Source organism: Nyctereutes procyonoides, unplaced genomic scaffold (genome assembly GCF_905146905.1).
Source record: "Nyctereutes procyonoides isolate TBG_1078 unplaced genomic scaffold, NYPRO_anot_genome, whole genome shotgun sequence".
Classification (NCBI taxonomy): Eukaryota; Metazoa; Chordata; class Mammalia; order Carnivora; family Canidae; genus Nyctereutes; species Nyctereutes procyonoides.
Window position 1 is genome coordinate 15,502,848 of NW_026575120.1, and position 21,938 is coordinate 15,524,785.

The 21,938-nt window shown below is 33.2% G+C and overlaps 1 protein-coding gene across 1 annotated transcript in view; it reads left to right on the forward strand.

Annotated features, from left to right (window-relative positions):
* LOC129516127 (A disintegrin and metallopeptidase domain 3-like) overlaps positions 1-21,938 on the forward strand; it is an 88,485-nt gene that overhangs the window by 31,267 nt on the left and 35,280 nt on the right. The window contains exons 8-12 of the mRNA XM_055335464.1: positions 1,509-1,580; positions 1,816-1,982; positions 3,127-3,208; positions 5,099-5,235; positions 16,177-16,366. Coding sequence (XP_055191439.1) covers positions 1,509-1,580; positions 1,816-1,982; positions 3,127-3,208; positions 5,099-5,235; positions 16,177-16,366 — 648 coding nt within the window. The remainder of the gene's footprint in view (positions 1-1,508; positions 1,581-1,815; positions 1,983-3,126; positions 3,209-5,098; positions 5,236-16,176; positions 16,367-21,938) is intronic.

Below are 21,938 nucleotides of genomic sequence, written 5' to 3' on the forward strand. Positions count from 1 at the left end.
TTTATCAAATAACACTATACATATTACTATAACTAACTTAATTGCATTGTGATTGGACAATGTGATCAAAGTGACACTTATGTTTTATATTCAAATAACTGTTTTATGGCCTAATATAAGTCAATTTATGTAAAACCTCTATGTATATTTGAAAAAAAAGTCTCATTGTTTTATATGTTTTTATACATATCATATCTAAGTTTTGCTTTAATTTGAAAACTCTTGTATCTATTAATTTGCCTGTTTGATCTATTAATGATTAAGAAAACTATGTAAAAATCTCTCACTATGATAATTTCTAATTTTGTTAAATTTTGTTTTATACATTTTGTTGCTATGCTATTATAGTCAAGTTTAGAATTCTTCCATCTTTCTTAATAATTGAATATTAATACACTGTGATAATTATTATGTACACTTTTTGCTTTTAAGCTTTTTAAATATTAATGTAATTATTGCATTGATTAATATAATTATCGTATAATATATGCTTTTTTGTATTATTTTCCTGGTGTATATTTTCATGCTTTGACTCTTAATATCTCTATGTACTCACAATTTAGAGGTTTTTATTTTAATTTGCATGTAGTGGATTTTTTCAATAGTTTCTCTCATTTACCTAATATTTGGTCTGTTGATAATTTGTGACTATTGAACTATATGGGTTTATTTCCATAGTCATATTTTTGTATTCTTTTGTCTTGCTTTTCATATGTTCAGTTTTGCAAAGGATCACTTTCACTCATATCACACATGCTGCATTGTGTAACTATGCAATATAGTTTATTGGGGTAGGCTACATACAGAGAAATAAAGTATAAATAGTCTCTAAGGACCTGGGAGGATAACATCTCTTTTGTCCAAATCAGAGAAGTCTATCCATTATATTTAATTTTCTATTAGTAGTTTTTGGCAGACTTGCTGAAAATTAGGTTATTGAAGATACCAATTTGCCACTTTTTATATTTTCTGCTAACACTTAGAAATGTGTACATACACATAATTAGAAATATTTAGAGAAAATATTATGACTTCTGTTCCTTTGAATGAAGACATATTCTTGAAATTATTCACTGTTATGGTCCTCAGAGGTCTGCATTTAGAAAGTACGCGGTTTATCCAGGATATATTGTCATGTTTTAGTGGGATGAAGACAAATGATGGCAGCATACTATAGTGGGGAAAAAAGACTTAGTAGTGTAGTTAGTTGGAGACTTGAGTCCTGGTTCTTACCGTTAGTAATTACGGAATCTTGGAACCTTAACTTCTGACTCTTAATTTCTCTATGTGTGAAGAGAAAGTCAATCACAACCTTTTCATCTTAAGATTATTGATTAATGTATGAAGTCTCTAGGTTTATGCCTAAAACTTACTAAGTACTTGATAAATCTTAATTCTATTTTTTCCTTTCACCTGAGCCCTGCATTATTTTAATATTTTATATCCATTTAATATGTAATAGTTTATTACTTGTCACTAGCAATTAAGAAACAAAATTTGCCTTTCAGTTTGATTATATGGGCTCTGAAGTAGCAATTGCAGCTGAGAAAGTTGTTCATATCTTTGGTCTAATCAACACTGTAAGTATTTGTGTTTCATTTAAGTAAGAAACATTCCTATTAATGCAGTAATATTGGTTGTGTAAATACCATTTCCAGTTTTTTAAAAACTAGTCCTATCAACTAGTTTCATCCCTCAATGAATGAATTTCATCTCCAAAAAAGAGTAAATTGAATATATTAACATTATGTATAGAAATGTAATGTTATATTTATGATTACCTAAAACTATATATTATGTACCTTCTGTTTTCAGATGTTTTCCCAGCTAAATATGACTATTATGCTAACTTCTTTGGAGCTCTGGTCAGATCAAAATAAGATTTCACTTAGCGGGGATGCTAATGAAGTACTACAAAGATTTGTGTCATGGAAAGAACAATTTTTGTTTCAAAGGTCCCATGATATGGCATACTTATTAATGCAAGTATCTTATTTGTATTGACATAGGGTTTGTCAAATTATTTCATATGATAGCTGTCAAGGTTTTATACAAAGTGTGTTTTATGTAATGATAAGACACTTCAAAAAAAGATTATATGCATAGTGTGTTGATGAAATGCAAAATATAAAATTCTGACAATAGCGTAAGATGCTAAGTCATAATAGGCAAGTATTCTCAGAGTAGGCTGTTACCTATGGAAATATAGTAAACTTGAAAATTCTGAAAGCCTTGAGATAAACATAGGGCCTCAATGGTTTTAAAGGTTTTCTTAGTAAATAATTAAAACCATCATTTGAACTTTAAACGCAATGTAAATTAGTTAACAGAATGCAATAATTGCATATAATGCTAGTTAAAATATAATACATCAAATTAGTAGTGTGGTTACTGTCTGGTATATCTATACTGACCTAAGATGTAGCTATTAACTACTGCACTATTTTTTTAAGAGTCTCTATATAGGTTTCTCTTAATAGTTTGATTATTGAGATGGAAATAATAAAAATAATTCTGAATAATATGCAAGAATAATATGCAAGATATTCCTAAATAAATTGGTAATTCCTGTGGAATTTAAGGTATAATATGCAAGATATTCCTAAATAAATTGGTGATTCCTGTGGAATTTAAGGTCAGGTTTGGGGACTCAAGAGCTACAAAAACTAAAGACTGAAATGTATGAGGACACTTTCTACATGCTATCTCTTTTATTCTTAATGGATCTAGTGCATACTCTGTTTCTTTGTCTCCCTGTCCTCCAATCCAACATTTTTTACATGCGTTAGGGGTTCACTATGTGCAAATCATGGCAGTAAGCTATCCTGACTTACACATATTAGAATTATATCCATCCGGTGGTGGCAACAATGGTGATTAATTTTTTGAAAGGATTAGGCACTGCTGGGTTTTGGACCGTGTATCATATAATGTTAAAATAGACTTTAGAACTTAACTTTTGTAGGAACTATGGGAGATTACCCAAATACAAAACGATTGAAAGCATTAGATGTAATATGTAATATTTGTATTTTAAAAAAAAGGTTTATTGAGAAATCCAATTCTTAAAAGTCATTCAGTTAGTAATTTAAAATGCATTTATTGAGAAAAAAATTTATTATTTAGTTATAGGGACCTTTTGAATTATGTGGGAGCAACATATCATGGAATGGCCTGCAATCCAAAGTTTGCTGCAGGAATTGCTCTGGTATGTATTTTATTCCCATTTACTCAGTTTATATCATGTTTTGAAATATCCACTTCAAGGAACAAAATATGTATAGTACATCTGTCATAATGTTTTGACAAATTTTTATAAGAGTATACTTTTTTAAAAATTTTGAAACTCAAATGTTATAATTTTAAAAGTTTTTTACTATTGTGGTAAAATGCAAGTAATATAAAATTTACCGTTTTTACTAGTTTTAAGTGTACAATTCAGTAGTGCTAAGTATGTTCACATTGTTGTGAAACAGACCTCCAGACCTCTTCATCTTCCGTAAATGAATATTTGTACTGTTTTACCAACTTGTCTCATTTTCCATACAATCTGGCCCCTGGAATCCACATTCTACTTGTTGTTTCTGTGTGTGACAGTTTTAAGTTCCACATATGAGAGAGATCATATAGTATTTTTCTTTTAGTGTCCAGCTTATTTCACTTAGCATAATTTTATCCAGGTTCATCCATCTTGTTGCAAATGGCAGGATTGCATTCTTTTTATGGCTGAATAATATTCATATATATATATATAATGACACTTTTTATCCATTTATCTGTCAGTGGACACTTAGGTTATTTCCATACCTTGGCTATTGTAATATTGCAATGAACATGAGAATGCAGATAGCTCTTCAAGATACTGATTTCAATTATTTTGGATATATACCAGAAGTATGTATTGGCTGGATCATGTAGTAGTTCTATTCTTAATACTATGAGGAACCAAGATTCTTATTTCCAGAGTGGTTGCATCATTTTATAATCCTACCAACAGTTTACATTTTACATTCATCACATCTTTACCAACACATTACTTTCTGTTATTGTTGTTGTTATTTAGTAGCAGCCATTCTAAGTGGTATGAGGTGATGTTTCACTGTGGTTTTGACTTGCACTTCTGTAATTACTAGTACTGAACATCTTTTCATATTCTTTTTGCTTTTTGTATACTATCTCTGGAAAAAATATCTATTCAAGTCCTTAGTCTTTTTTTTTAATATATATATAATTTAGTAATTGTCCTCTTTGGTGTTTCCCAAATGAGTTGAATACTTATATCCACACAACAACCTGCACATGCGTGTTTATAGCAGCTTTATTCATAATTGCTAAAAATTGGAAGCAACCAAGATGTCCTTTAATATATGAATTGATAAACTAGAGTAAATTGATATAAAGGAAAACTATCCAATGATTTAAAAAAAAGTGAGCCATCAAGCCATGAAAAGACATGGAAAAAACTAAGTGCATAGTGGTTAGTGAGAAAAGCCAATCTGAAATGCTACATACTGTATGAGTCCAACTATATGACCTTCTGAAAAGGGAAAACTGTGGAGATAGTAAAAGGATTATAAGTTGCCAAGGTCTTGTGTCTACTGCTATCATTACTTCCCAAGAGTTTTTTTGAAGACAAAATGCTAATTTCAAATTGTTATAGTATTCTGGCTTTAAAAAAAATCGATTTGACTTTCTCCCAAAAGTATTTCTGAAGTCAAAACTGATCGCAAATTCACCCTTAAGAATCTATGCATTTTTTCTAAGTGTTCATTAAAAAATAATATAGTTACTGAAACAGTGAATATTCTCAAAAACTTTTAAAGCTTATTGGAATTTAATATGTAATAAAAGCATTAATCTTATTTTGTTCTATGTCAGTGCCATTTAGATTAAAAATATAATAACTCAAAAAGAAAAAATTTACCTATTTATTTCTTGCTCTCCATATTCCTAAGAAAATAATGAGCTCTGACATAGTAGTTTCTTAAATTTGTATTTACATTTAAGTCATATGGCCAAAAAAGAAAAGATCAAAGAGGTGAAGAAATAACTTAGGCAACAATTCTGTTTTCCTTTGTTTTGTTTTTTTTGCATTTAGTATCCACAGATGATAACTTTAGATGCATTTTCAGTTGTTATGGCACAGTTGCTTGGAATTAATCTAGGATTAACATATGATGACATCTACAATTGTTATTGTCCAGGATCTACATGCATAATGAATTCTGAAGCAATGTAAGATTTTATTTTTATCAAATCTATATCTTCTCTTGGGAAATGTTTGTAGCAGTAACTGATGTTTCATCTCTTGCAATACAACTTGAGTAAGAATATTTTTATTAAAAACATAATGTGCTTGTTTAAACTTATTTAATTTTTTATTTAAATTCAATTTAGTTAACATATATAGTATTATTAGTTTCAGGGGTAGAATTTAGTGATTCATCAGTTGCATATAACACCTATAGTCATTACATCAAGTGCCCTCTTTAATGCCCATCACCCAGTTACCTCATCCCCCCACCTACTTCCCCTCCAGCAATCCTCAGTTTATTTCCTAGAGTTAAGAGTCTCTCATGGTTTGCCCCCCTCTCTGTTTTTTATCTTATTTAAAGAGGAGTATTTGATATTGCATAAAATGTACTTAATATTTCTATATTAAATGTTACAGAGAAAGTGAATGTTGATGATGACTTTCTGGGCATTTACTAGAGTCTTGAGATGAAATTCATTCATTCTAAAAATATATAATAAGCACTTACTGTGTTGCGGTGATTGTGATAGTCTTATAAATGGCTAACAAGATAGATTTGTCATAAATATCCTATCAGTGTCTGAAAATTAAAAAGTAAACCTACTTTTTAAACAAAGTATAAATAGCTTATGATAGGTGCCAAGAAGGAAATAAATAGGGAATACATGGCAGGGAGAAACTTTCTGATAAAGGAAAGTTTTCTGAGGAAACAATAATGAAGGATATGAATTTGGTCATAAGAGCATGTTGAAAACTTTTCAGGCTGGCAAATGAAGTGATACTTGAAGAGCAAGAAGCCTGAAAAGCTGGACAGACTAGAATAAGGAGATTGAGAGAAGGATAAAAAAGAAAAAAAAAATAGCTGAGACTATAAGGAAGAAAGTTTTAGACATAGGGAAAAGAAAGTAAAATACAGTGAAGCTAAAACATAAGAAGTCCGGGGAAGAAAGCCAGATGATTCAAGAATGTATATGGAAGAGCTTGATTGTGCAATCATGATGCAAGAACTAGAGTTTTATGATAAATGGTAACCAAACACATTTTAAATTAATTTATGCAGTATGAATAGTAAAAATTATCTTAAAATGTAATATATATCAGAAGGAATAACAACATAGTAATATTTTAGAGATAATTCTCATAATAATTTATGGCAGTTTATTAGGATTGAGAGAAAAAAGGATGTGAAGAATTATTTGTAGGCTTTTAGCTATCACACTTATTAACAGATATTGAAAAAGAAAAATATTTTAGGAAAGCAGAGAAATGAGAAGTCTTGAGGGCAGTTTATGTTAACTTGAGGATTCTGAGTCATCCATTAGAGTTAGATGCATAGCTATATATATGTCCTGATCTCAGAGAGTAAGGAATTTAAAATGTGCCATCACTTTATTGATGGAAGTTAAAACCATGAGGATCATTTACAAAGAAGTTAAAAGAGTGATAAGGGTACCTTAAGATTAGCTTTGTATACTTCTCATATTTACAGGCTGAATAATTGAGGAAAAACAAGTGAATTGCAGTGACCAGGAACAGACAGAAAGAAAATATTAGAGACAAGAACCAAGGGCAGCCCAGGTGGCTCAGCGGTTTAGCGCCGCCTTCAGCCCAGGGCCGGATCCTGGAGACCCGGGATCAAGTCCCACGTCGGGCTCCCTGCATGGAGCCTGCTTCTCCCTCTGCCTGTGTCTCTGCCTCTCTCTCTCCCTCTCTGTGTGTCTGTCATGAAGAAGTAAATTTAAAAAGTCTTTTAAAAAGAAACAAGAACCAAGATAGGATGGAATTTTACCTAGGGAAGGATGTGTTTCAAGAATAAGGGAAAGGATGGAAATCAAGTGGTAAAAGTGTCAGCATGGTATTTTAGCCTCCCCCTATTCTCTCATAAAACACAGTGAAACTAGAAAAACAAACATAAAGCAAAAGCATATTCCACAAGTTTCCCAAACTGAAATGCACTATAAATACTAGCAGGTGGGACCAATCCACTAACAAGAACTAAGAAGCATGAGTAAGTAGCTGTGTACCAAGAAATAAAATAGGAGGACAATAGGAGCTCTAAAAGTCTTACTGACCTGGGTACTCAAATCATTGGCTAGCCATACCCTAACAAGTTGTCTCTCCTGAGACTGAAGTATCAGTAAGCTCATGCCATTGCAGGAGCCAGAATTGGTGGGGATATGGCAAATTGTAAGTAAGAGCAAAGGGGCTGTGATTTCTTAAGATGTGAGCATGGCCTTGATCTCTTCTCTTGAAAAAAATCTAGTAACAATAATACATGTATCACCCAAATCATGTTTTAAAAATACTATTCCTTACTAAAATAACTGGGGCACTTTAAAGGAATGATTGAAAATAAAAGAAAAATAAAAGAAAAGAAAAAGAAGCTTGGAACATATTGCATGAGAAAATTAGGAGGTGTTCAAAGAATTATGGAGATTCATCAAAGAGACACAAAAGCCAACTCCCAATAGTGAAATCTGTGGGAATCTGAATTTTATAAGTAATAATGATAGTAATGGATTATAGCCTATTTATTAACATGACCAGAAAACATGATTCCATATTCATATAAATATATGAATAAATTAAAATTGAAAGCATAATTAGGAATGGGATATTAACACAAAACCAAAGTATTTCTCTTCAGATAATTACTAACTAATAAGAAAAAAGTAATTTTAGAGTGAAAACTAGCAGATACACCTTAGCTAATCAAAACGACTTTCATTAGTACTGTAACAAATTGAAATCCTATGCCATTTGTTAGAATGCAGTGAAACAGACTCAGCAACACTCCTGTGATGATGTTGCCAAGATGCATAGCCTCAGTTTAATTATGAGGAAATATTTTATAGTCCTAATTGAGGGACATTCTACCGAATAATAAGTTTGTAATCACAGAACTTCTCATAATCATATAATTCAACAAAAAACAATGTAAGTAAACTAAGGAGACATGAGAATTAAATGCAAGGGTTGAGGAGAAGCTAAAATGGCATCATTGTAAGGAGGCCCTTGGCTTGTCTGGTACCTAGAACACAACTAGATAACAAATTATTCTGACATCCAAGAAATCAATCTGATGACTGACAGAATAAACTGCACAACTATAGGAAGAGAGAGGCCATATCAAGGATGGTAGGAGGCATGGAGACATGGATTGGGGCAGAAATGGATTCCAGGTACTGCAGAGGGGGAGAGAGCCTTGGTAGCAGATAATGTGTAGTGGGGATATACAGGGAAACAAACCCAAATCCATTGGCTGAAAAAAAACAGAGGGGCAGATTTTCAAGAGGTTTTGCAACCAGCAGGGCTCAAAGTCTGGAATTTTAGAGGATGGCCATCATAGCTGTGATAGAGCCCTGAGGGTGCTGCCACTCCTAGGGAAAAGGCAGGCAAGCACCCTGGGGGTAGACAGCGAGTGATCTGAGGATCAACTAAAGGTGTATGGGAGAGAGACTGCTCACTCTTCTTGGAGCATATCTGTGAGAGGTAGTGGTCACAGGATGAAAATTTGGTGACAAAAGAACTGGCGGGCACCATTTCCTCCCCCTACCCAGTAGGCACAGTAGACACCTGCTGAGAGCAGCTAACCTAGATGGACACTGTCTCCTTAGCCTGCTTGCTCCAAATCTCAGATCCCTGTCCTTCTCAGTCAAACCTGCATCTGTTCCAACACTGTCAGAACCTTGTCCAAAAGACCAGCACAAAGCCCCTGCCATAGCACATCCCTAAAGTTTGGAGTTTTCAGAGTCAGCAGGCTTCACTGGGACAGAATTCAAAGTGCACTGCACTGCTCCAGGCAGGGAAGCAACAGAAACAGTGTGAAACAATCTGAAAAACACCTGGAACTCATGAGGGGAGATTATTTGCTCTTCTGGGAGTGCTTCCCTGAGAGCAGCAAGCATGAAGACCCCTCTATGGGGACAAAGGACCTGGCTGGCCCCATTTCCTTCCCCTGCCCCACAGCATAAACCAGCACTGATACTGGTTGCCTAACCTGCTTACACCAAGTCCATACCCCTGTGCTCTACTGGTACTGCTTTTCTCAGGCAAGTGTGCTTAAGTCCCAGCCCAGTGGGCCTCTTCCCCAGAAAACCAACAGAAATCCCTGCATGCACCACATCTTTTGAACAGAGTTCTGCAGGCTTTGGTCCTAGTGGAAGTAGCATCTGATCTCATTTAACAAGCAAACCAGAGCACACTTAGTTAAAACTCACCACATGCTAGCCAAGGTCCAAACACTATCCACTGCCAGCAGGGACAGGCTCTACAGACGACTTGCTGGAAAGATAGAAAAGCCAAAACACAGCAGCAGAGTACATGTAGCACACACCAGAGATGTTACCTGACACACCAGGCCCTAGACGATATATGACCTCTTGTTCATAAGGCCATTACTCAGGAGCAGGAAACATAACGGACTTCTCTAATAAACAGAAGAAGAAAAGAGACGTAGGCAAAATGTCAAGACAGAGGAATCCATCCCAAAGAAAAAACAAGAAAAGGTCATGGCCAGAGATCTAAGTGAAACATTCAAGGAATATGCCTGATGGAGAATTTAAAGAAACAATTATAAGGATACTCACTGGGCTTGACAAAAGAATGGAAGACTTCAGGGAGGCTCTTACCACAGAGATAAAGGCATTAAAAACTATCAAATGAAAAATGCAATAACCAAGATTCAAACCAGAGTGTACATAATGACCACAAGGATAAAAGAAGAAAAGGAATAAAAATAAGTGATATGGAAGATAGAATAATGGAAAAGAATGAAACTGAACAAAAGAGAAAGAATTATGGATCATGAGATTTGACTTAGGGAAATCAGTGACTCCACCAAATGTAATAACATTCATATCATAGAAGTCCCAGAAAAGAGGAGACAGAAAAGGGGGCAGAAGGTTTATTTGAGGAAATAGCTGGAAATTTCCCTAATGTGGGGAGGGAAACTTCCCTAATCTGGAATCCAAATCCAGGAGGCACAGAGAAGTCCCATTAAAATCAACAAAAACACACCAAAACTAAAACATACTATAGTTATTTTGCAAAACACAATGATAAAAAAAAAATCCTGGGGCACCTGGGTGGCTCAGTGGTTGAGTTGCGGCCATTGACTCAGGGTGGGATCCCAAGGTCCTGGGATAGAGGCTTGCATCGGGCTCCCTGCAGGGGGCCTGCCTCTCCCTCTGCCTATGTTTTTGCCTTTTTCTTGTCTCTCATGAATAATAATAATAATAAAATCTTAAAAAAAAATCCTAAAGCAGCAAGACAAAAGAAGTCTCTAACTTACAAGGGGAAGACCCTGCTGGTTGTTGCAGATCTCTCCACAGGAATATGACAAGGTAGAAGAAATTGGCATGATATATTCAACATTCTGGGTGGGAAAAATCTGCAACCAAGAATACTTTATTCAGTAAGGCTATCATTCAGAATAGAAGGAGAGAGAAAGAATTTCCCAGACAAACAAATCTAAGGAGTTCTTGACCACTAAAGTAGCCCTGTAAGAAATATTAAAGAGGACTCTTTGGGTGGAAGGAAAGACCAAAAGTGACAAAAACTAGAAAGGAACAGAGAAAAACTCCAGAAACAATGACAAAACAGTAATAAAATGGCACTAAATACATATCTATCAATCAATAATACTTTGAATGTAAATGGACTAAAACTGCAACCACAAGATATATAGAGTGTTAGAATGGATAAAAACAAAACAAAACAAAACAAAACAAGACCCATCTATATGCTACCTACAAGATTACAAGAGACTAATTTTAGACCTAAAGACATCTGCAGATTTTGAGGGAATGGCAAACCATTTATCATGCCAATGGACATCAAAAGAAAGCCAGAGTAGCATACTTCTATCAGACAAAAATAGATCTTAAATGGAATCGGTCACAAGAGATGAATAAGGGCAGGCAATGTATTATAAACTACAGAACAAGAAGATGTAACAAAGGTAAATATATATGCCCCTAACATGGGAGCACTCAAATAATTTAAACAATAACAAACATAAAGCAACTCATTAATAATAATACAGTGATATTAGGGGATTTTAGATCATCTAAACAGAAAATCAACAATAAAGCAATGTCTTTGAATGATACATTGAACCAGATGGACTTCACAGATATACTCAAAACATTTTATCCTAAAGCAGCTGAATACACGTCCTTTTTGAGTGCACATGGGACAGTCTCCAGAATAGATCACATATTGGGTCACAAATCATGGGTCACAAATCACCCCTCAACAGGTACAAAAAGACTGAGATCATACCATGCATATTTTCTGACCACAACTCTATGAAACTTAAAGCCAACCACAAGAAAAAATTTGGTAAGACAACAAACACATGGAGGTTAAACATGCTACTAAAGAATGAATGGATTAACCAGGAAATTAAAGAAGAAATAAGAAAATTCATAGAAACAAATGAAAATGAAAATATGATGGTCCAAAACCTTTGGGATGCAGCAAAATTGGTCATAAGAGGGGGAAGTATAGCAAGACAGGCCTACCTGAAGAAGCAAGAAAAATCTCAAGTAAGCAACTTAGTCCGCACATACAGGAACTAGAAAAAGAACAACAAATGAGAAAGCCAGCAGAAGAAGGGAAAATATTAGAGCAGAAAAAAAATGATACAGAAACTAAAAAAAGGGGGCACCTGGGTGGCTCAGTGGTTGAGCGTCTGCCTTTGACTCAGGTTGTGATCCCGGCATCCCAGGATCAAGTCCTGCATCAGGCTTCCCAGAGGGAGCCTGCTTCTCCTTCTGCCTGTGTCTCTGCTTTTCTCTCTGTGTCTCTCATGAATAAATAAATCTTTAAAAAGAAACTAAAAAAATAGTAAAACAAACTAATGAAATGAGGAGGTTAGTTCCCTGAAAAAAATTAATAAAATTGATATACCACTAGAGAGACCTATCAAGAAGAAAAGAGTTAAAAAATCACAAATGAGAGAGAAGAAATAACAGATACACAATTATAAGAAAATATCATGAAAAAGTATATGCCAACAAATTAGACAATCTGAAAGATATGGATCGATTCCTAGAAACATATAAACTACCAAAACTGAAACATAAAGAAATAGAAAACCTGAGTGACTGAAAAATAAGCAAAGAAATTAAATCAGTAATAAAAAATCTCCCAAAAACAAAGAAGTCTAGGGCCAGATGGCTTCAAAGGTGAATTCTACCAAACATTTAAGGAAGGGTTAAGGCCTATTCTCAAACTATTCCAAAAAAAATATAAATGAAAGGAAAACATTCACATTCATTATATGAAGCCAGCATTATCCTGATTCCCAAACCAGACAAAGACTCCATGAAAAAAGAGAACTACAGACCAATATCCTTCATGAACATGGCTGCAAAAATTCTCAACAAGATAATAGCTAATCAGATTCAACAGTACATTAAAAGAATTATTCACCATGACCAAGTGGGATTTATTCCTAGGTTGCAGAAGTGGTTCAAGACCCACAAATCAATCAGTGTGATGCACCACACTAATAAAAGAAAGGAGAAGAACCATATGATCCTCTCAATAGATGCAGAAAAAGCACTTGACAAAGTACAAATCCACTCTTGATAAAAAAAAAAAAACCCTCAACAAAATAGGGATAGAGGGGACATACCTCAACACCATAAAGGCCCTACATGAAAAACCCACCACTAATAACTTTCTCAATGGGAGAGAACTGAGAGCTTTTCTTCTATGGTCAGGAACAAGGTGAGGATGTCCACTCTCAATGCTATTATTTAACATGGTACTGGAAGTCCTAGCCTCAGCAATCAGAGAACCAAAAGAAATAAAAGACATCCAAATCATCAAGGAAGAAGTCTTTCACTATTTGCAAACAGCATGATACTCTATATAGAAAACCCAAGAGTCCACCAAAAAAAAAATTGCCAGAACAGATAAACAAATTAAAATGACAGGATACAAAATCAGTATTCAGAAATCTGTTGCATTTCCATACACCAATAATGAAGCAGCAGAAAAAGTCAAGGAATCCATCCTATTTAATATTGCACCAGAAACCATAAGATGCCTAGAAATAAACCTGACCAAAGAGGAAAGAGATTTGTACTCTGAAAACTATAAAACACTGATGAAAGAAATTGAAGATGACACAAAGAAATTTAAGAATAGTCCATGCTCATGGACTGGAATAACAAATATTGTTAAAATATTTACATTTCCCAAAACAATCCACCCATTTAATATAATCCATATGAAAACACCAACATAATTTTTCACAGAAATAGCACAATCCTGAAATATGTATGGAACCACCAAAGACCCAAATAGCCAAAGCAATCTTAAAAAAGAAAAACATAGCTGGAGGAATCACAATCCTGGACTTCAAACTGTATTTTAAAGCTGTAGTAATCAAAACAGTATGGTACTGGCACAAAAGCAGATCAATGGAACAGAACAGAAAACCCAGAAATAACCTGCAACTATATGGCCAACTAATGTTTGATAAAGCAGGAAAGAATATCCAAGGGAGAAAAAGAAAAGCCTCTTCAACAAATAGTGTGGGAAAACTGACAGCAACATGGAGAAGAATGAAACTGGACCACTTTGGACACCATACACAAAAATAAATTAAAAATAGATGAAAGATTGAAATGTGAGGCCTGAAATCATCAAAATCCTATAGGAGAGCACAGGTAGCAACTTCTACTAGATATGTCTGAAAAAGCAACAGAAACAAAAGCAAAAATGAATTATTGAGACTTCATCAAGATAAAAAGCCTCTGCAAATTGAAGGAAACAAAAAACTAAAAGGCAACCTTCAGAATGGGAGAGGTTTGCTAATGTCATATCTTATAAAGGGTTAGTATCCAAAATCCTTAAAGAGCTTCAATTCAAGGCAACCCCGGTGGCAGCGGTTTAGCGCCGCCTGCAGCCCAGAGTGTGATCCTGGAGACCCGGGATCAAGTCCCACGTCGGGCTCCCAGTATGGAGCCTGTTTCTCTCTCTGTCTCTCTTTCACTCTTTCTGCCTGTGTCTCTGCCTCTCTTTCGCTCTCTCTAAATAAATAAATAAATAAATAAATAAATAAATAAATAAATAAATCTTTTTTTAAAAAAAGAAAGAGCTTCAATTCAATAATCAAAACCAAGTAATCCAGTTAAGAAATGAGCAGAAGACGTAGATACACATTTTTCAAAGACATCCAGATAGTTAATGGACACATGAAAAGAACATCACTGATCATCAGAGAAATAAAAGTCAAAACCAGAATGAGGTATACTGCCTCACATATATCAGAATGGTCAAACTTAACACAGGAAAAAACAGCACAGGTGCTTGGCAAGGACGCAGAGAAAGAGGGACAGTCTTACACTGTTGGTGGGAATGCAAACTGCTACAGCCACTCTGGAAAACAATATGGAAGTTCCTCAAAAGTTAAAAACAGAACTACTCTACAATCCAGCAGTTGCATACAGGGTATTTACCCAAAGGATAAAAAAAAATACTGATTTTGTGGAATATGTGTACTTCGAGGTTTATAGCAGCATAATCATCAGTAGCCAGAATTTAGAGCCTAAGTTTCCATTGACTGATGAATGGATAAAGAAGATGTAGTATGTGTACATATATACACATGTGGTGTATATATATATATATATATATATATATATATATACACACACACACAATGGAATATTTCTCATTCATAAAAAAGAATGAAATCTTGCCACTTGCAATGATGTGGATGGATTTAGAGAGCATATGGTACACAAAATAAGTCAGAGAAAGACAAATACCATATGATTTCCCTCACATGTGGAATTTAAGAAATCAAACAATCAACTTAGGGGAGGCAAACCATAAAAGAGACTCTTAACTATAGAAAATAAACTGAGGTTTGCTGGAGGGGAGTTTGGGTGGGGGGGATGGGTTAAATGAGTGAAAGATTTAAGGAGAACACTTGTGATGAGCGCTGAGGGTTTCATGTAAGTGATGAATCAATCACTAAATTCTACACCAGAAAGCAATATTACAGTGCATGTTAACTAACTGGAATTTAAATAAAAACTTGGAGAAAAAATTGAAAAAAGTGCAATATTGACTCTCAACTGGATCTTTTTGCTATAAAGTACCAATATTGTAATGATGGGAAATTTGGATGACATCTGAGGATTAGATAATGTGTAATTATTTCCTGATTTTGAAGGGTTTTTTAAAGAATTAATGTCTGTAGGAATTATACAGCATAATATTTAGAGTTATTAGGATTGTGTTTCTTCATTGTTTGGGGAAAATTTTTTTGGTCTATTTTTGTGTAATTTCTCTAAGTTTTAGATTGTTACAAAATTAAATAAAAATCATTAAACAGTACATATAGAAGCACAGAAATATTTCCAAAGATAACGAAATAAAATGAATCTAGGGCTTATACATTTTACGTAATCAGTGTTGAGATATTTTAATTGATTAATTTTGTTATCAAAGTACAAATGATTCTGATTTTTCTGTAACACTATCAACCATCATTACTTCTTCAGTTTTCCACATAAATTTTCTAGCATGTGTCATTTTCTTATAACTAGTGCTTATAATAATTATTAAAATTGTGATGTTGATAATCATAATGGAAATAATAATAGGACATATTTAAAGAGAGTTTTTGTGGCAAACATTATTTATGTTTTAATATATTTTAACTCATGTCATAAATTCCTCTACTTCCTAGATGTCTATTATATTGAATTATAATAGAAATAAACATATTGCTTTTACTTAGAACTTATATAAAAGATAAAAATCCTCTCTCTTCCTTCTTGGCTCCTCTGTAAATGCAGCACTACAGAATTTTTGGTACTTTTCAGTAATTCATAGTGTTACTTTGATACTGACTGTATTCCATGTATCTGAGGAATATAATTTATTTTTAGACGTTCCCATGGTGTAAAGTATTTTAGCAGTTGCAGCATGGATGATTTTAAACATATGGTTTCACAGCCTGAAATTCAGTGTCTTCAGAATCAAAAAGTTTCAGAAGTGGTTTACCAAGGAAGAAGTGCAGCAGCTTGTGGCAATGGAATTCTGGAACCACCAGAACAGTGTGATTGTGGCCTTGAAGGGGTTAGTAACAAACATTTATAACTCTTCCAAAGATTCATTTTTGTGTTTCACATGTAGTCTTATAAATATAGATGTGATACAGGAGGACTTTTTTTGAAATGCAGCACCATTTTATTAAACATCCAAGATATGGAGATATGGGGTATGTAATAACTGACTCACTCTGAATTTAAAGCATTTGAAGAGTTTAAGTAAGGGGTAAATGTAGTGTGGATTAAAGAGGTAGATTTTCTTCATGGTGCAACCATTAGTAGTAATACCCATATATTTCTGTATGATAAACATTGGTAATGTCAATATTATGTCACTTCAAGGATCTCCTGAATTCATCAAAGTGACTGCAGTGGCTCAATAAGTTACTACGTGTATGTTGTGTACCTCTTCATCTCCTAATTTCCATTCTTGCATCTGGAGGAAGTTCATTTATTTTAACTTGATCTCACAGAATTGGATTAATAATAATCCTTGGCTCATTATTTTATATTTAGCTTTTTGCTATTGCCCTTTTTTAGTTGCGTGTGATAAGATAGCTAATCACTGTATTTTGTTGTGCCTGTTTTCATATACTAATGCATGGTGAGTTTTTGGAATGTTCTATGTTCACTTGAGAAAATGTAGACTCTTGAATTGTTAGAATCAAAATTCTATACAACTTGATTACATGATAATTTTTAGGTGAATGCCTCATATTTTCTGTATCTTTATGAATTTTATTTGCCTGAACTTGGTACTTGAGAGATAATATTGATACCTTTAACCATACAGTTAGATTTGCCTAATTCTCACTATACATTATTCAATTTATGCTTTCTGTTTTTTGAAGCTGTTTTATATGGTGAAGAGATATATTATGACGATTTTTTTTTAAGATTTTATTTACTTATCTGAGAGAGAGAGAGATAGTGAGAGAGAGCATGAGCAGGGGCAGGGAGAAAGAGAAGCAGGCTCCCTGCCTAGCAGGAGCTGGATTCCAGGCCCCTGGGATCATGACCTGAGCAGAAGGCAGACACCTAACTAACTGAACCACGCAGGTGCCCCTATTATGACTGTTATATCATCCTAAAAATTTAACTTTTATTTTCAAATGCTGAATCTCTTTAATGTTGCTTTCTGTTTTAAAGTCTATTTGGTCTGACATTATCTATGTATCTATGCACACAGTAGCTACCCTTAATTGATATTTCCCTGTTATTTCTCTCTTCTCATTTCATTTTCCTGTACTATTAAGTTCAAGATCTACACTGGGTTTTGAGTTACTATCCAATCTGTCTTTGATTAATCAGATTATCCTCTTAAACATCATTGTGATTAATATTTTTGCATATTTTTCATTAACTAAAGTCCATAATATATTTGGATTTTTTTTTTTACTCAATAGCATCTTTCTGTAACAATCTTCTCTAGGTAATTCATTACACTTAGCTGTTATGACTTTTTACACTCCTCTAGACTGCATATTTTTTATAATCTTATTTGCCTCAAAATTTTTCATGTTTTTTAATTGAATTTCTGTTCATTTTTTTAAATCTGTGTGCTTTGTTTTTCTTCCACCATTTATTTCTATAGCTTAGTGGATGTGTACTTTTAATTTTCCTCTAGTGATTATTCTTGCTTTTTTTACTATACATATGTAAATTTTAACCATATCTAGGCCACCTCCAAAATAACAGGGCTTAACTTACATAACATTTTTGTAAACATTGCATTTCTGTCACCTCTGTACTTTACATTAGAAAATGCCCTGAAGAGTTTATTCAGAAAGTACTCCTTTTTTTTATCTATTGTTCTTTTTGGTTATTAGTATTTCTTTGCATGTCACAGTTCCCTTCTGAAGGAATTTCATTTAAATTATATTCTCTTTCTTAAAATATACTAAGAAAGCATAATAGTGCATACTAATATACTAGTATATACTAAGAGAATATACTTTAGTATATTTTAGTATTCTTCACTATATTTTAGTTCTCTCGAAAATAATAAGTTATTTCAAATATACTTTAGTATATTTTATACTAAATATACTTTAGTATATTTTAGTTCTTTTGAAAGGTAGTTTTCTGCCCACTTTAACAATAAATATCTCATACTCATCATTTCATAAAATACACATGAAATATATGCATGGAAGATGAATAAAATGTGCAATGGATAGATACTTAACAAGCACCTGAATAATTTGCACTCAGGCCTCATCAAGTAAGTTTGAAAATGATCTCTGCTCTTCAGTTTTCAGGAAGAGCTTAGAAGAGTAAGTGTTAAACCTTTTGTCAGTGTTTGAGAATTCACCAGTGAAGCCCTTTTGATCTTGGCTTTATGATTCTTGGGAGGTTTTGGATTACTGACCCTATCTCCTTACTAGTAGTCAGTTTATTCATATTTTCTATTTATGATTCAGTTTTGGTATATGTGTCTCTAAGAATTTATATATTTCTACTAAGTTATTCATAATAACCTCTTATGAACTTTTGTATTTTTTGGTATCCATTGTAACCTCTCCCTTTCCATTTCTGATTTTATTTATGTAACCTCTCTCTCATTTTCTCGTGAGTCTAGCTAAAAGTTATCATATTTTTAATCTTTTGAAAGAATTGGCTTTTAGTTTCATTGATCTTTTCTATTAGGCTTTCAGTCTCCCTTTAATTTACTTCCATTTCATTTTTGTTATTTTCTTCCTTCTACTAACTTTGTTCTTCTTTTCCTACCTACTTTGGTATAAAGTTAGATTGTTTGAGATATTTTTTATTTCTTGAGATAAGCCTATGTTGCTATGTACTTCACACTTGGAACTGCTTTTGCTGCATCACATTTTTCTGGGTTGCATTTAAATTTTTATTTGTCTCAAAATATCCTTTGATTTTTAAAAAATTTATTCATTGACCTATTGGTTATTCACTACCATATTGTTTTACCACCACATAATTGTAATTTTTCCAATTTTCTTCTTGCAATTGATTTCTTCTTTCATATCTTTGTCAGATAAGATGTTTGATAAGATTTTAGTCTTCTGGGATCCCTGGGTTGCGCAGCGGTTTGGCACCTGCCTTTGGCCCAGGGCGCGATCCTGGAGACCCGGGATCGAATCCCACATTGGGCTCCTGATGCATGGAGCCTGCTTCTCCCTCTGCCTGTGTCTCTGCCTCTCTCTCTCTCTCTGTGTGACTATCATAAAAAAAAAAAAAAAAAAAAAAAAAAAAAAAAAAAAAAAAAAAAAAAACAACTTTCTTTAAAAAAAAAAGATTTTAGTCTTCTTAAAACTACTAAGACTTCCTTTGTGGTCAACACATGACCTAAAATGGAGAATATTTCATGTGAACTTGAGAAAAATGTGTATTCTTTCTGCTTTTGGATGGAATGTTGATCTATTAGTCCATCTGGTCAAATGTGTTCTTTTTTCTTTTCTTAGGTAATTAAAGTAATAATAATTCTGAAATTTCACAAGTCTACATTAATGTGTTTTTAAAACTGTGAAATTCGCTTTTTTTTCTCTCCAAATTTTCACTTAAACTCCAGTTAGTTAACAGGCAGTGTAATATTAATTTCAGTAGTAGACTTTAGTGATTCATCATTTACGTAAAACACACAGCGCTCATCACAAGTGCCCTCTTTAAAGCTTATCACTCATTTAGACTGCCCCCCTCCACTGCAGCAATACTCAGTTCTCTATAGTTAAGAACATAATCATAATAGAGATGCCTCTCTATTTTTTCCCTAGGGTCACAGTTTTATTTCTTAAATTCCACATATCAAGGAAATCACATGGTATTTGTCTTTTTGTGACTGACTTATTTTGCATAACATAATACTCTCTAGATCCATCCACATCATTGCAAGCAGCAAGATTTATTTTTTTTAAATAGCTGAGTAATAATATCCATTGTATATATATACCACACCTGCTTTATCCATTCATCAATTGATGGACATTTGGGCTTTTTCCATAATTTGGCTAATGTTGATAATGCTGCTTGCTATAAACCTCAGGGTGCATGTATCCCATCAAATCTGTATTTTTGTATCCCTGGGTAAATACCCCATATGCAACTGCTGGATCATAGAGTAGTTCTGTTTTTAACCATTTGTCCCATTGTCACTGAAGACATCAGTGCCCAATTTTGCTTCTGCCTGCCATACCTAGCCAGATGATCCATAGAACCCATCTTTGTTGTATCACAAAGGCATTGCGACCTTATCTTTGGTTTTTAACAAAAAGACTTACGATGTGTCGAGGTGGTCTTCATTATATTTATATAGTGGAATGTTTATCCATGAAATTATTAATGAATGTTTAGGTTGTTTTCATTTGCAGTTATTATGAAAAATGCTTCTAAGGAATATTCATGTTCAGATCTTTTGTTGAATTTATGTTTTTATCTCTGCGGATATCTAGTGGTGGGATTGCTCAATCATATGTTAATTTACTCTTAAATCTATAACAAAATGTCAAACTGCTTTCCCAAATATTGTAATATTTTACGTTCAAATAATCTGCGTATGAGAGTGATAGTTGTTCTTAATCCTTATCAACTTTTGTTATTGCCATTATTTTACATTTTAGTCATTTGAATGTGTGCATTGTGGCTTTATTTTGTATTTCCCTGATGACTAATTATATTCGACATTGTTTCATATGATTATGGGACTTCTATATATCCCCATTTTTAAAGTGTCTATTCAAACATTTTGTACATATTTATTTTCTTAATGATATCTTTCAAAAAGTTAAAGTTTTTTAATAATAAATTTATTTTTTATTGGTGTTCAATTTGCCAACATACAGAATAACACCCAGTGCTTAAAGTTTTAATTGGATAAAATTGTTTATCATTTTTTTTCTTTTATGCATTATACTACTTGTGCCCTATCTCTTCCAAGGTTGTGAAGATTTCTCATAAATGTTTTTCTAGAATTTTTTTTTATTTTAGCTTTTATATATATATCTATAATCCATGTTAAGTAATGTATGTAAATTAAACATCAGCGTATTTTTTTTCTATATGTATGTATATCCAATTTTGACTGAGATTTTTAAAAATCTATTGATGAATTTGAGGAGAGTGGACATATTCATAATGTTATGATTTTCAAACAATGAGCATATTTTGTTTCACTTATTTAGTATCTTTAATTCTTAAAGTTAACTCTAAATATTTAATGTTTTTGAATGTTATTGTAAAATGAGTACTTGCAAAAATTTTAATTCCCAGTATCCTTTGCAGGCATATAGAAATAGAATTAAATCATGACAATTGTTGATGCCTTCTATTAATGTTACTTTGAATGGCTGATTTACATTTTGGAATATACTTACAAAATATCTAAATTAGAATTATCAACTGAAATTAGTATATGAAAAAGAATATGCTTCTGGGGTTTATTCCAGAAATAAACATTTCAGTATTTTTCAACATATATTAGGTTTACCAAGAGAGAAAAATTGTAAGATATTAAATATTGAAGAGAATTTGATAATGGTTTGGACAAGTAGGAGAAAAAGAAATGTCTTTTTGACTCTCAAATTTCTCAATGATGGACCTTAGCTACCTATTTTATAAAGTTCTGGCTTCTAGTCCCA